Source organism: Ostrea edulis, chromosome 1 (assembly GCF_947568905.1).
Source record: "Ostrea edulis chromosome 1, xbOstEdul1.1, whole genome shotgun sequence".
NCBI classification, from domain to species: domain Eukaryota; kingdom Metazoa; phylum Mollusca; class Bivalvia; order Ostreida; family Ostreidae; genus Ostrea; species Ostrea edulis.
Window position 1 is genome coordinate 14,737,226 of NC_079164.1, and position 17,663 is coordinate 14,754,888.

General features: G+C 37.6%; 1 protein-coding gene across 1 annotated transcript in view; it reads right to left on the minus strand.

Annotated features, from left to right (window-relative positions):
* The window catches only part of LOC125662258 (microfibril-associated glycoprotein 4-like), a 29,999-nt gene extending 20,030 nt beyond the window's left edge, over positions 1-9,969 (minus strand). The window contains exon 1 of the mRNA XM_048894456.2: positions 9,749-9,969. Coding sequence (XP_048750413.1) covers positions 9,749-9,969 — 221 coding nt within the window. The remainder of the gene's footprint in view (positions 1-9,748) is intronic.
* Between the last annotated feature and the right edge of the window lie 7,694 nt (positions 9,970-17,663).

Consider the following 17,663-nt stretch of genomic DNA (forward strand, 5'->3'; position numbering starts at 1 on the left):
GCATATATTTTTTTTTTTTTAAAGTTTCAGAGAATCAAATACCTTGCAATATGACAATAAGGCGACATGTCGTCTTCGTGAAATGAGTGCAAAGGTTTTATATCGGAAACACACGCAAGCGCGAGCCACAAAACAAATGAGGAACAAAGCAAAACGTTAAGCAGATAATCAAAGTTTTTACTGAAATTTTATAACAAAGAAATTATTTTAAAATCGACTTATCATTGTTTGGATTTAAAAAAAAAGATGTGACGGACGAAGTAGTTTTTGAAAATTTCTAACAGTTGTTTCAAAATCCAAGAATACACACAGAGATCTTATTGAATTCCAGATTTCATCATATTTTAAACGATGTCATCTTATCATATTTACATTTCAAACACCTCTCCATTAACAGTTATACTTCTAAACACAGTTTGACTATGGAGGTAGGAAGATTTATTTATACAGGGCCGGTATAAACCTATTTGAAGTATTGAAAAGATAACACACTAACCTCAAAATCAACGAAATGGTGAATTATCATTTGATGAAAGTTCGATATCTGAATGGGAAATCACTGAAATAGATATCGCTTTCTATTTGCTAGAGTCCGGTTGGCTTTTTATACCTGTCTACCTTTTCATCATACAAAAATGAAATGATAAATATCTATGAAGCAACCATACAACCTAAAATTTGTTGTACGGCTCCCCTTTCTCTAATGTAGGAAACTGTCTATCTTATTACACCAAAATCCACAGACTACTGCATGCAACATGGCATTAAAAATGGATTGGGATCAGTACAGGCACACAGAATGTCAATTAAAACACATTGCAGAGCTTTTAATGCGATCGAATATATTTTCACTAGTAAAATCAATTCATTTTGAATTTAATTTTGTTATATAATACTGAACTGAACTATTGTTAGATTTGTCAGCTTAGACCCAATTTTCAAGGGCTTTACTAAAGCTGATGAGGTGTCTTAATGAATGAAAAATTCTAAAAGGTATGTAACGTACACCATAAATAAATTCGTCAGTCCTTCAATTCATTGGCAGGCACTTCGGAAATTAGTTTCAACATTTTTGTTAAGATAACCTTCAAATGTGCAATGCACTTTATTCAGGAAATACTTTCTCATAAATATGGTTTTTGGTATTCACTTTCTCCGGCGTTAAATTGCAGTATTTCTGTGGAGTTTTTGTCCGAAGCAGAAGTTTTGTCCGCTGTTGCAGTATTGTTCGGAGTTAATTGCAGTATTTCTACTGAGATTTTGTCCGGAGTAGCAGTAATTTTACAGAGTTTAGTCCGGAGTTGCCGATATTTCTACCGAGTTTTTGTTCAGAGCAGAGTTTTTATCCGGATTTAATTGCAGTATTTTAATAAGATTTTGCCTGGAGCAGAGGTTTTGTCCGGATTTGAATAAGTAATTCTACAGAATTTTTTTTTCTGTGTGTCGATCATGGGCGAATTCTGATGTGGACTTTTTCTATTTTGGTTCACACCAGGGTAAGGGCCATTACACTAACTAAATACAATCATCAATATATATTTATAGCAAGAGGCCTCGACCAATGTAACACGACCGGTTACAAAATGTTCATATAAATGCATAGTACAAACATCAACGTATTCATGTCCAAACGCTTCTCAAGTTACTGCCAACTTTACAGTTGTCACGCACTGTAACCCCAAAGTCAATCCAAACTAGTATTACTATTGCTTCTCAAGTTATTGCCAACCTTACAGTTGTCACGCACTGTAACCCCAAAGGCAATCCAAACTAGTATTACTATTTCATATTTATTTGTAAAGCGCAAAATTACATTATAGTTTTCTATGCGCTGTACAATGTTTGTGCTAATAACCAATGATAATATACTAATAAAAGACCTGCAAGAGCTATAAAGGAAATGATAAAACAATAGAAAGAATTCAAATAAAACATGGTAGTAAAATGACAAAGTGGTTGACTTTGACTTGATAAGATACAACAAACTAGATGTTTCTGAAGCTTAATTTTATCTCTTACGATTCAAAATGTATAGCCATGGTAAAAGCTGCCGACAGACAGATATGGCAAACTAATATCTTCGATCTTTGCGGCATAAAACTTGAATATTGATACATATGGTATTTCTAACATTAAATGAATATACCTGCACATATAGTACATTTGGCAATGGCTACTTTGAAGACAAATGGATGCGCAGGGTATGGATTCAATTCCCATCGTTCCGTGCGACAGGGAAGAAACGACGGAGTAGTCTTGCCATCCTACAAATGAAAAATCATTTTCCATCACAATTCCAAAACATGACTTTGTCATGAAAACAAGCCATATCACTGTTATGGTTTTCTTCAGCATTGTAGTTTGAATAATCAGTCCCCGATTAAAAGCTGCGGTCTGCAAAGTGTTACATGCTCTTTGCTTCATATCTGAATGTCGACATCAGGACGTCCAAAGCCAATGCGTTTTTACTGTAATCATTCCAGGTTTTAAATGTCACAGTTTTAACCTAATAAATGCAATAGAAACAATCAATATGTCCCATCACAACCGTATACACCCATTCCAATCGGTATAAATATATGCCAGGAATTAAGAGAATTTTAAGCAAACGGTTTGACATCATTATCTACTGGAAAGAAAAGAACTAGTCTGGCTGGTGTGAGCTTTTCCTGCTAAATGTTGCCAGTCATCACTCTGTCATGATGTGTGTCGTCTCTCCTTGTTCTGGACTGTCTGGCTACTTGGCATTAAGTTTGTGGATTTATTATTTCTTGTAATGGAGATATTGTTAAGATTTTGTGGAAATCAGTAGCATCATAAACATAACACTAACACTTATATCGGTCATGACCTGCAAGGTCAAAGGTCACAATACTAAAATTTTGTGAAAAACTTTCAAACTTACATGTTCAACTAACGAATTCCATATAAAATGGCAGGAAACTGAATATCATTTGATAGTTTTCATATGAAAAACTTTTTCAAATTGTTAACAATTACACAATTTCATTGATACCTCTTTAATACTACCACATACGAGAGTATATTCTACGTTATGATAATTTTTTAATCGAGACAGGCTACTGAAAAATAAGTTGATGTTACAAAGGTTTCAACAGACTCGTTTAAAGTAAGTATTATGTTAATTCTATGACCGTTATAATGATCAAAGGAGTAGGCCCACGAAGGGTCAAAATTGGCCCTGTGAAACGTCCAAAATTAAAGTAAAGTTTCAACAATTTATTTTCTGCAATAAAGATAGCCTATGTATGATAGTTTATCAGGGTGGTAAAAATTTGGAATTTTGCACTGTTGTATCTGACTTGCTTCATACCAATTGTTAGGTCGTTCACACGTATTACTCCGTGTATCTGATCAAGATATAGTGTTCATGGCGGGTGTGATCGGTCAACAGGGAATGTTTACTCCTCCTAATCCCTCCTCCGGTGTGTATAAATATCTTTCGGATCTAATTTTAATTGTTGTTTTCTTTTATTTAGTTACTGAACATTTTGAAGTAAGTTCTGGGGGCTTTAAAACTGCGCTGCATGCTCTCATTCACCTTCAAGATATATCAGCATGCCCTTCCTCTGACGGAGAGAGATTTTTCTTACGCAATTAAATTTTAAAAATCCAAATCCGTTCTAAGTGATAATCTGGATACAGAGGTTAAACATACTGTGAAGACCAATGTGATCTTTAAAAAAGCAATATCTTCTACCGGATATATCTGATGAGAAAATACTTCAAGCCAACCAAAATGTAGAAAGAAAGATTTCCAACATGTGAAAGTGAGTGAAATTAATAGAGCATGAACAGTTCTGATGTTAATAAATTGTGACCAAGGAATTAATTATGAATTGTGATCTAAGGGTTAAAGAAGGACTTTAATTGGAAATTCTTGATTTTCAGTGTTATCCTGAAAATAAATTTGGTGGTGGTGGGGGAGGGGTCGACCAGTTTTCGGGATTACCATTAATAATGCACAGACTTTCTCACTAACTAACCAGTAACTTAGTGGACTGTTCATATATATACTGCAAGCCGTATAAAAGCTTAAACGGACAACAAAGGACTACACAAGAAAAATGTTTTAATTCAGCTTGGTTAACCTTAGTATTAATATAAGAAATAATTAGTACGCAATAGAATTTATATTATCTATTAGGGTTATTATTAAAATTGTAATTCTAAAGTATATAATACTTGGCTAAAACAACATTAGGACTTATACGGAAGCTGTGTTACAAATAACATATTTGACTACGTTCTCAAGTCGTGTCTTCGGGATGACAATAAGATGAATAGTTTGTTGTTGTTGTTGTTTCAGAGTCACCGTTTTTTTAAACATAGCAATATTTCATTATTACATGCATCCGGTGTATATGTATCCCAAATGATTCAGTACGCAAAAGCATGCTCTGCGTATGATCCATCGTTAAACTGAGACACGCAACTGACAAATAAGTTGATGTTACAGGGGTTTTACCAGTATCTCTTAAACTCAGTAATTCGCTAAATCTATTGTCGTAATCATAATTGTGTTTGCAAATATAGCCTGTGAATTTTAGGTGAATTTTGTCTTACATGTTTAATACAAGGGCGAGTTAATAAGTAGCCAGCCTATCCCATTTTCGAGTGACCGAGACGGTCACGATTTTCATGCCTTGTTTTAATATATGTTTTATACCTGAGTACAAAAATTGCACGTGTATCGAGTCATTCTTTAATAAGATATTGAATGTCAAACATGGCTAGTGATGTATAGGCATACTTTTCATTCAAAGTTGAGTACCGTGCTATAATTCGGAATTTGTATTTAAAAGGTAATAGAGGCAAGGAAATACATGGCGAGTTAGTATTCTGGACCATCTTATGCTCAGGTTAAATTCTGGGTAGGGAAATTCAAACGTAGTAGAACGTCTTTAGAAGATGAAGCCAGGTCTGGACGTACACTGGATGTCGGTGACGAAAAAATGTGTAAGAAAGTTCAGGATCTGGTATACTCTGATGGCGAATTCAGGTGGAAGAAATAGCGCAGGCATTAGGCATTTCACAAGATAGCGTTTCGACAATCTTACATGATTTGTTCAGGTATGCGCAAGGTAACAGCCCGTTGAGTCCCCAAATCTCTTAGCGATGAGCAAATGGTACCCAGAGCATCAGTATGCAGCGCCTTGTTAAAACGTTTTAGGTCAAAAGATGATTTTGTTTTCCGTCTGATGACTGTAGATGAGACAGGTTCATTATTATGAGCCAGAGAATAAAGCTCAGAGTCGTCAGTGGGTAGGGCCTGGGTCCCCGAGGCCAAAGAAGTTCAAGACGCAACAATCTGCTAGGAAGGTGATGGCCACAGTATTTTGGGACACAGAAAGCGTTATTACGTTGGACTTTTTACCTGAGAAGTACAATAACTGGAGTGTACTATGCAAACTTGCTAGACCAGCTGAGAACCACCATCTGTGAAAAACGCCGAGGTAAACTCTCTCAAGGATTTGCTGCAACAGGACAACGCGAGAGTCCACACTTGCAAAGTTGCAATGGATGCTGTAGAGCGAAACGGGTATGAATTGATACCACATCCTGCCTATTCGTCTTACCTAGCTCCTAGCGATTTCTTCCTAGTCCCAAACTTGAAAAAGGATATCCGTGGACGTTATTTGCGGTGTGACGAAGAAGTCGTGATGGCAGTTGGGGAGTGGGTCAATGGAAAGGACCCTGACTTTTTCAGTTCTGGGCTGATGGCACTTGAACACCGTTGGTCTAAGTGCATCACACTAGAGGGCAATTACATCGAAAAAGAAGTGGATCTCAACCGGAAATACGAGTAAGTTAGGCTGGTTACTCATTGACTCGCCCTCGTACCAATTGTTAAATTGCTATTTTCAATCTAATGTTGGCTACGGGTTAATTGATATGTAGTTCTGATATGCAGTTCAGTTTGTTATGCAATTTTGAATATAATTTAAAGTGATGGTATATCTATTGTGCATTTCTCAAAGAAAATTCAATCTTAACAAGTAAATCAGTTCATAGTATATTATAGCATTATTGTATTTTTAAAAATTCCATTTTTCAATGTTGCGGGATGTTGGTGGTGTTCTATCAAATCAAGACATATTTAAATAGAATCTATGTGTGCTTTTCCCTTTGATATTCAACTGATGGTATGATTCATGTTATGTAACTGAGATCTACCAAATGGACTTTAATTTAAAAGATACATCACACTTAAATTATTCTGTATCATCATGATTGCTTAAAAAATTAAAGTGATTGAGAAACTTGTGCAAGTTTAATCTGTACTAAATCATCACATGATCAAAGCCTACACGGATATTAAAACTGGCCATGCAGAAAATATTTGCCTGCTGTGAATCAGAAACACAGGATGCCTCTTATACCCCAAAAACTACCTCTGTATTCCAACATGCGCATTAAAAATTCGAAACTTTTATTTCAACTTTGAAGCAATTACAGCGTCGCAATGGAGTATCGAGATAAGAGTGAAATATTGAGATTCCTTCTCATCTCGTTATAAAATACATAGCACTGGTATAGTACAATACTGATAGCACTCATTCAGAACTCTTGATACAGCAGTATGATGACGCTAATATAACACAATACTGATAGCGCTAACACAGCACTACGACCGCACGAAAACAATTCTGATCATCCCGAACAGACTGCGATCTGAAAAAAAAAAATTGGATCGGGACTGGATCATAGTACGTTTCTTCTACGTCTACTGTAGTAATGATATATAGCGACAAGACAGTATAAACGCTGTAAAATCGGCCGCGGACAACATTGGTCTGCATTTAATTGTAGTTAAAGCGCGTCAAGAGCGCCTGTCAACGAGACGTGATCCAACTCTGATGAAGTTACTGTAGTAATGATCAATTTATCATATAACCCCGGATGTATTTTAAAATCCACATCTATAACATAATATATGTAATATAAATTATCAAAACCACAGACAGACGAGGGCTGTTCAATATGTAATGTGTATTGTTCGATATCTCGAAAGCATTCGACTCAAATAGTGAAATGAATATCACATTCCTTCAAAGCATTCTCCGCAATTTGAAATACATACTTTCAATATCTGAATCCATTTCTGAAATGCGTCACAGTACGCTGATTTAGGCAGATCTCTGAGGCACTGATTGATGGCTGAGCCAAGGACTTGTCGGGACTTGTAACGACGACCAGATAAGAACTTTTTAAGTTTTGGAAAAAGGAAAAAATCGCATGGGCTAGATCTGGAGAGTATGGATGGTGTGGCAAGACGGTAACATTCTCCGACTTCAAAAATTGTTTCACAAGCTCAGATGTATGTGATTGAGCATTATCATGAAGTAGACGAACATCCTGACACAGGGCGTCGTTTATGATAATATTTCTTGAGCTTTTTTTGTATAACAACTCGGTAATACCAACCTGTAACACGTTTGCCCTTCGACACCGGAATTCTACGGTAATACCACCACATGAGAAAAATATGCAATAAAGAACCTTCTTTGTGCTTATGGTTCTTTTGGCAACTATAGGCCTTCTACCGTGTTTAGTTAGTCATTTTTTGTTTCCAATTTTTCTTACTGGTTCGAAATAGTGAACCCATGTTTCGTCACCAAATTGTCTTTGATTGAATTTGGGAAACATTTTGAGCAATTGCTTAGTGGTTTGTACTCGTACCCGTTTTTGGTCATCTGTCAATATATGCGGTATTCATCTGGCAGAGATGTTTCTTACTTTCAAAGTACGCTTCAAAATGAAATGCACCCGCGATAGCGATATGCCAAGAGCTTTGGCAATATTACGAATCGTGTATCTGCCATCACTTTCAATTATTTCCCCGACTTTTGAAACATTTGCCTTGCCTGTTACAGTCACAGGTCGGCCAGATTTTGCTGCATCTTTGACGGACTCTGTGCCAATCAGAAATTTCTTTCTCCACCTACGAGCTGTCTCCTAATGTAAAACTTGTACGGTACCAATTTTGATGCACCAGATGCGCATTTCGACAAATAATGTCTCTTCAGTGATGCTCAACCGAAATGTTTGAAATCCGAAATAACAATGAAGTTTTAGATCTAAATATAGCCAAAAACAGCGTGCCAAACAAGTGGAGCCAAATTCGTCCAAGGATAAGAGCTATGCATGAGGGAGATAATCCTTAATTTTGAAATGAATTTCTAAATTTTATAACAGCAATTAAATATACATCCGTATTTTCAAGCTAGTAACGAAGTACTTAGCTACTGGGCTGTAGAGACCCTCGGGGACTAACAGTCCACCAGCAGAGGCCTCGACCCAGGGGTCATAATGTAAAACTTACACGGTACCAATTTTGATGCACCAGATGCGCATTTCGACAAATAATGTCTCTTCAGTGATGCTCAACCGAAATGTTTGAAATCCGAAATAACTATGAAGTTTTAGATCTAAATATAGCCAAAAACAGCGTGCCAAACAAGTGGAGCCAAATTCGTCCAAGGATAAGAGCTATGCATGAGGGAGATAATCCTTAATTTTGAAATGAATTTCTAAATTTTATAACAGCAATTAAATATACATCCGTATTTTCAAGCTAGTAACGAAGTACTTAGCTACTGGGCTAAGATACCTTATCAGACCCATAACCCCCCACCCCCCAATTCAGTAAAAATCGGCATTACCGAATGACCGAGTTTTGTGCGAACTTTTATATAAGCTCTAATTTCTTCAATATTTTCAACCTGTTTCCCAACCATTTTTACAACAGTGGTCAACGACTGCCTCTATTGAAATGACTATAAGTTTAAAAGTATGTGGAGCTGAAGGCTCGTGTTTATACCGTTGGAAAGGTATTGAATAGAGCTATTCAAGAGTATCACTATCCACGAAATCGTGCAAAGCGTTGTCGCGCTGTGGTACAATGCACATTACTTATCGAACAGCCCTCGTACAGTGAAATTATATTTTGTTTGTGACGCGGCGTTGTTTTCCAAAAAAAAAAACCACGTTGTGTTGATGCATTGTGACGTCATCAGTTTCAGGGAATACTGATAAGGAATAAAAAAAACCACAGTGGGGTGATCCGGAAAACTGGATCACACTCTGTGAAATCAACAGTATAAAAAAAACAACGAAACATTGATAGGTATATAATAAAAGATCATATTACGATGTCACACAGACCTAAAAGGACTGTCCGACGATATCGATACGTTATTGCCTGTAATACGTTTCTTGTACGTCGTACGAGGATTCTAGAGTGATAGAAGCGTAACTAAAATGACTCGAGTAAATTACCGACTGTGCTGCACGATGCTTGTACGATTATCGTGTTTCTGCTTCTCTTAATACGACTGCACTCCGCTTCTTGTTTGCCACTATCCCGATTCACTTGTTTTGAACATGTTCAAAATGGGCGTAACGAAAACATAGAGCTTTCCGATAATGTTGATCCTACCCCTATCATATTGCGCCTATAAAGATTCCACGTGTCTCCCGTGATTTGCTTCTTTTTGCAGTATACCACAATACTGATGACGATAATACACCACAATACTGATGACGCTAATATACCACAATACTGATGACGCTAATATACCACAATACTGATGACGCTAATACATCACAATACTGATAGTGCTAATAAACCACAATGTGTGATGTTGTCCGTCGATTCGACGAAGACCATCCTGAGGTCGGGGTCGGTGGGTACGCAAATGACTTATCAGGTCAATCCGCGCACGAAACATCTTCTGGCAGTGTGAAAAGGCAATAGTGGTGGCTTCGGGAGATCTGTTGATTCTGTTCTTCCTCGTCTGACTGTTTTGCTCCTTTGTTGACAGCTGCTCGCCATTTGTCTCTGTCCTGGGCTTCTGCTCCCACAGGGCGAGGCTGATGTTGAAGGCCTCCAGAGCGGTCTTTAGGATCTCTTTGTGTCACATTAAAATCTATTTGCATGTTCATTTTAATTCAGTTTTGTTTTGTCAAATCAAACATAGCTTTATCCTGCTTGGGACCTCTTTTAAATTGTAAATACCCCTTTATTAAACCTCAATCTATTGGAGCATAAAAACCGCCAGTCCGTGCTCTCAGTAGGAACTGAGCTGTCCAGCGAGAAGGACGCATTGATAGAGCACGCTTCAACCAGAATGTTGCCATCAACTATAGAATAACTTAATTGTAGACACTTTGGCATTGTTGTAAATGTTGCCCGTGTTCGGCTTGTTCTGAGGTGCTACCTTGTAGTGTGTACCAAGTAACCACAGTATCGAAACCAAACACTGGGGAGCATCGACATGTGTGATATCCACGTATGACAGCAGTCATCAGTGTAGTGGATCCGTGTTTAAGCCAGAAACACTGAGGAACTTTACGCTCAACGCCATAAAACCGGGACCAGAAACTTAAATATTTGTATACCAAATAAATATGTAAATTGTTTTCTGTGACTTTATCATTTTCACATTCTAGCACGGTTATCCGTGACACTTTGAAGCGTCTCTTTGACCTCCTTGAGAGCGCTTTCCATGCCGAAGTTCGCCAAACAAGAGTTTCTTAGACAGTCGATGATCTAGCATGCGAGCCATATGACATGCTCAGCGAAGCTGTGACTGCAACAGATGCTTGACAGGCCAGCTCTGGTCAACACCTCTGTATCGGGGATTATGTCTTGCCATTTTATGTCGAGGAGTTTACTGAGTATTGTTGTTCACCTTTCTTGCATGATGTTTGTAGACTGTCCTTGTTTTACATTCATAGAGCAGTGTAGTGAGGACCATGGCTCTGTGCACCTTGATCTTGGTTTCTGTGGTGATGCCTCTTCTGTTCCCCACGTTCTTGTGGAATCTGCCGAATGCGACACTGGCTTTAGCAAGTCTAATGTTGACCTCGTCATCGATGACAATGGTTCTTGATAAGGTGCTGCCGAGGTAGGCGAATTTTTCCACCGCGTTCAGTCGCATGTTGATGTTAGGCCCAGTGTGCGTCTTTCCCACAGCAGGCTGATGTATCATTTCAGTTTTCTTCGTACTAATTGTCAGGTCAAAGTAGTTGCAGGCATCAGAGAACACTGCGCTGCATAGTAGCTTCTGGGGCAATGTTGAGGGTGCAGTCATCGGCGAACAGGAGTTCATTGATGGTGTCAGTTGAAGCCTTAGTTTTTGCTTGAAGCTTTCTGAGGTTGATCCGTCTGTTCGGTACCTAACGCCGGTTCCTACGTTTAAGCCCTTAAATGCATGACAGCATGTTCAAGAACATCATGCTGAATAGGGTGGGAACAAGCATACATCCCTGTTTCACTCCGTTGGATTCTGGGGATGGTGCAGAAGTTTTCCCATTATATTGGACTCTAGCCAGCATTCCATCGTGAAGTTGACGTACGATAGCGATGAATTTTCTAGGGCAGCCGAATTTCGCAATGATTTTTCACATACTTCTCGGCTGACAGTATCGAGGGCTTTGGTCAAATCGACATAGGTGGAGTACAAGTTAGTGTTCTGTTCCTGACATTTCTCCTGCACCTGTTTAGCGACAAACACCATATCGGTAGCTCCGCTTCCTTTCCGAAAACCGCACTGACTTTCATGTAGGAGGCCTTGTTCAAGGTGGGCAATAAGACGATTGAATAGAACTTGGGCCATGCCATGGAGAGCAGGGAGACTCCACAGTGGTTGTTAGAGGTCCGGCGGTTTCATTTACGTTTGTAAAGATACACAATGGATGCGTCTTTGGAGTTCCATGGAACTATCTCATGCTGCAATACAAGCTGGATGAGTTGATGGAGTTTCTCCGATAATTCCACTCATGTTCTTTGTAGACTTCAGCTGAGATGGCGTCTGCACCAAGGACTTTGCCACTGGGCAGATGACGTATTGCTTGCTGAGTCTCCTTCAAGGTTGGGGTCGCATCCAGCGTCTCATCGATCGGAATCTGAGGTAACCAATCAATGACTTCGTCGTTGATGGTGGACGAACGGTTCATCACGCTATCAAAATGTTCTGCCCATCTCTCGAGGATTTTCTTGTCTGTAATCAGTGTTGATCCACCTGCACTGAGGAGTGGTGTAGTGCCTGAGGAGATAGGACAGTAAACTTCTTTCAGACCATTCCCGTGGGGATCCGGGTTAGAATAGGTCCTCAGTACCCCTTGCTTGTCGTAATGGGGCGGTCCTTCGAATGAGACCGGAAAAACCGAGGTCCCGTGTCACAGCAGGTGTGGCGCGATAAAGATCCCTCCCTGCTCAATGGCCATAAGCGTCGAGCATAGGCCTAAATTTTGCAGCCCTTCACCGGCAGTGGTGACGTCTCCATGAATGAAATATTCTCGAGAGGGACGTTAAACAATATTTAATCAATCAATCAATCTTTCAGACCATATAGGTTTTTGATGCCATTCCTGTATGCGAAGCCCTGAATCTCATCAGGTTTTTTGCTCAGTTAGGGTATTGCATTCCACGCAGTTTTAGCTGGATGATACTAAGCACGTTCCTCAGTACATCTTTCTTTGCTGTTGACTTTTGATCGTCGATGTGTGCCTTGTTAACCCGGCGTTTCTCCTCTATCAGCTGTTGGAGTTCTGTGCAGTTCTCATCGAGTCACCAATCCTTGTGCTTCGGGTCTCAGATTGAATGTGAACCATGCTGCTTCAAAGTCGTGAACATTCAATACCCATTCCAGACGGGTTTTAGGGTCTCAGCAAAAAAACAAAACTGCTTGACGCCGGAGATCTTAAACTAGTTAATATTTGAACGTTGTGATAGTTTCACACCCTGAGAGTGTCTCTTGGGCTGGGCATAGAGCTTGAAATTGAAAACGATGAGTCAGTAGTTTGTCCAGAATTCTGGGCCGCACACAGCCTTCGTGACTTGTACATTCTGCTAGTCCCTCTTTCTGACGATGATATAGTCAATAAGATGCAAATGTTTGTATCTTGGGTGTATCCACGATGTCCTGTTGCAGGTAGGGAGGCGGAAGATAGTGTTGGTAATCGGGAGGTCATGTTCCGCACAGGTCTAGAGGAGTAGTAGACCGTTGCTTTTGTAAATGCCAGACACATGCTTTCCGATCACGCCTTCCGAAATGGTGTAGTTGCGGCCGACTTTGTGTGGAATATTCTGCAATACTGATGGCGCTAACATATCTCAATACTTATTGTACTAATAAGGCTATACTGATAGTACTAATTAGGTACAATATAATAAGACACAAAACTAATAGTACTGATATAGCACAGTGATGGACAAGTGCTAATATAGCACAATACTGATGACGTTAGTACAACACAGCACTAATCATGCTTACACAGCACAATGCTGACAGCGCTAATACAGCAGTAACCGTAACTTACAGTTAACCCTGTTGAATTATAAATCCTTTAAAAAATATGACGCATTCTGAATGGAACTTGATTACAAATACATGTACTGTATAAATTATAATAGATGGTTGGATGAACCTCGAGTACAAATCGATACACAATTGATGATTGAATGGATCTTGATTACGAATATACACTGGGTGGTTAAATGAACCTTCATTACAAATACACAGTAAATGGTTGAATGGACCTTCACCACAAATACACATAAATGGTTGAATAAACCTTTGTAACATTTACAAACTACATGTAGATGTTTGCAGGAGTTACAGTCTAATCACACAACTCAGCAATGTGCAGTTTCCCTGAAACTGGACACTTAGATATAAGAATAACCTTATGAAATGTACAGTTCAAAAGCTACAGAGGAACCATGGTGATAGACTTTGTGTATTTTCTTTTTTTTAAATCTACTAGTATCGTAAAAATTATCAAACAATATATTATTTTACACTAAAGTGTTGATCATATTACCATACATTATATATTTCTGTTTAGTTTGCCAATCATCTATTTAGTTTGCAGGCAAAATTTCAAGATGTCCAATCGCTCCGTTATCAAACAGATTTTGTTATATTGGTAAAGTTAGCTACTGAAATATAGAAAATATGGCTAGATTTATTTTTATAATTCGTTCGCGCAAAATAAAATTTGTATCCACAAAATTAATGTCATTCCCACAAAATAAAGTTTGTTTCAATGAAACTAATTTCGTCCCACGAAATAAAATTCGTTCCCAAAAAATTATAGAAATTGTTCTCACGAAATAAAATTCGTCTTAACAAAATTAATATCGTTCCCACTAAATAAAATTCGTTGCCATGGATATTTAATTTTTAAAAACAATTAAGAACGGGACCTACACATGCATTTACATTAACTCCCATTACTTAGGGTAATTAATTTCAAATTCTTGTTTAAACTTATTGAAAATATTTTGTGTCTTGCAATTCTGCAATGCACAATAAATCTGTAGCAAGTTTGGTAAATATTCAATATATTTATATTCTTGAGAATGTACTTTCATTTTTGGAGTGCGATGAACATCTGCTGTCATTTGGGAACGTCAACACAAAAGACCTTCCATGCATTTTCATCGACTCGAGAGCCTAAAAATTTAATTAAACTAGTTGTTAGGGAAAAAACTGTTGGAAATAAGAAAAACAAAATCTATTTTAATTATTTCAAGATTCTTTAATGCATGAATACTAATTACTTGTCTATAATATTGAACTTAAACTAAACCCCCGTATATCATCTATAAAACGAGAGAAAAACAAACCTATCCCAAAACATTGAATTCTAAAACAGTGAAAAAGCATAGAACAATGGTTACTCTCTGCTAAAAAAAAAAAAAAACCCAGACAAGTACACAGTCACAAATTGCAAGCAAAGGATTCTTTTAGTCACATGTAGATGATACGCCCTTTGATGCTTGAAAGGTTGAATAATATATAATAGAGCAGAGTAAAGTTTCAGTTTGATTTTGACTAGTGATTAAATGTTAAAGACTAAATGTCTTTAACATTAAATGCGAATCTGGTGCATCAAAATTGGTACCGTATAAGTTTTACATTAGATATATCGACGACGTTTTATCTATTAACAATAATAACTTTCATTCATATATCGATTCGATATATCCCCGTGAGCTCAAAATAAAAGACACCACAGAGTCGTCCACTTCTGCTTCATACTTAGATATTTCATTGAAAGTAGATATTAACGGCAACTTGACAACTCCACTTTATGACAAACGGGATGATTTCAGCTTCTCCATCGTCAATTTTCCATATTCATGTAACAATATTCCATTATCATCTGTATATGGTGTTTATATCTCTCAACTGATTCGATACACAAGAGCTTGTTCTACGTATGGTCAGTTTTTAAATCGAGGCAAGCTTCTGACAAACAAGTTGAAGGTACAGGGGTTTCAACAGTCTCGTTGAAAGTCAGAATTTCACAAATTCTATGGTCGTTACAACGATCTAGTTTGCCAATACAACCTATCATTGGGTCAAATGTGTCTGACGTGTTTCATACCGATTGCTAGACCGTTCTTGGCACACTGATTTTGACTACAGATAACTCCGTTTACCTGATCAAGATATAGGGCTCACGGCGGGTGTGACCGGTCGACAGGGGATGCTTACTCCCCATAGACACCTGATCCCACCTCTGGTATATCCAGGGTTCCGTATTTACCCAACTCTCTATTTCGTATTTCTTACAGGAGTGATGAGATTGATCACTGTTGGTTATCTTCACCTTTTCATGTATGAAGTAGATATAGAGGACACTGTGGTGTCTTTTATTTTGAGTTCACTAGAATATTATAGTATCGAACCGACATATGAATAAAGTGAGTATTGATTTAGATAAAACATCGTGGATATCCTAGTATCTAAATGTCGAGTTGAAGGGAACAGCAAGATATCTCACGTAAAAGGTTTTGAATAAAATCTGCCTCATAAGAGTACGAAAACATGTAGCTAATAATGGAGCACAATTTGTGCCCATGGGTATTTCAACAAACTGTTGAAAGACCTGGTCCCCACAGACTACGTAAATATTGTCAAAGTGGAACTCCATCTTTTACATATCCTCTTCAGAGTTACTTATTGATGGGGTACCCCTCTGTGACCTTTGTTTTAGAACACAGATATGTTCTGTAATCAATTATGAAGTGGTCATTGGTATTTGTAAGCTCTAAAAGTTTTTCCACATTAAGTTCTTTTGGTAGGTTTTGTAAATCTGCGTCCAATGAGGTAAAATCAACACTTGGATTAAAAGTACAAGGAACATTGTTACTATCCGAGTCAGTGACTCTGGGAACAGGGCGCATCAGATTGGGAAGACAGTGTTTGGTCATACTTGGGTCCTGTATGATAATTCTGATGTGTCAGATAATGACATTGAAACAGTCACTGAGTATAGCTCTGAAAAATTCGGTGTTTGTTCTTCGTTTCTTAAGAGAAAGACAGAACAGCTATCCACCATCATCGGAAATCTGCCAAATTGTTGTTATAAACTTACTGAATACATTTTGTGTCTTGCAATTCCACAATACACAATCAATCTGTAGCAAGTTTAGTAATTATCCAATATATTTTTATACTTGAAAGTGTACTTTCATTTTTGGAGTGCGACGAACATCTGTTGTCATTCGGGAACATTAACACAATAGACGTTCCATGCATTTTCAACGACTCCAATTTTAGACAACCGAAAGCCTAAAAAATTAATTTAAACAAGTTGTTATGGGGAAAAAAACAACGCTGTTGGAAATAAGAAAAAATCTATTTTAATTATTTCAAGATTCTTTAATGCATGCATACTAATTATTTGTCTATAATATTGAGGCTGTACCTGATGACTTAAACTAAACCCCCGTTTATCATCTATAAAACAAGAGAGAAAAACCCCCCATCCCAAACCATTGAATTCTAAAAAGGTGAAAAAGCATTGAACACTAGTTACTCTCTGCTAATGAAAACAGACGAGTACACGGTCACAAAGTGCAAGCAAAGGATTATTTTAGTCACATGTAGATGATACACCCTTTGATGCCTGAAAGGTTAATTAATATATAATGAAGCAAAATATAGTTTCAGTTTGATTTTGACTAGTGATTAAAAATTAAAGACTAAGTGTTAGGATTTAGTGGTCCTTTGACCAGTAAATATTGAGTTCTATTTCGAGGGAACAAAATTAATTTTGTGGGAACAAAGATTTCATGTGAACGAATTTGATTTCAAGGGAATGAATTTTATTTCTAGGAAACTTTAAAATCTCTTCTACCTGTCCTAATCCAGCCACCGTTAAAAGATTACTGGGTTTCAGTAGGCTTCTTTGATGACGAGGAGCTATATACTTAAGTTTCATTTGATATATTATTAATTCAGGGCTATACATACGCCAAGTAGTGATATGGGTATCTCAATACATGTATTCAAACATCATGTTGTAGGAAATAAGGACTTCATGTCTTTTATTTTTAAGTTCACTGGGATATACTAGTATCAAATCGACATATGAATAAAAAAAAAATGAGTAGCGTTAATAGATAATACATCGTGAATATCCTAGTATCTAAATGTCGATTTGAAGGCAACAGCAAGAGATCTCACGTAGAAGGTTTTGAATAACGTCTGCCTAATAAGAGTTCGAAAACATGACAGCTAATAATGAGGCACAATTTGTGACCATGGGTACTCCAACAAACTCTTGATTGATTGAATATTGTTTTACGTCCCTCTCGAGAATATTTCACTGATATG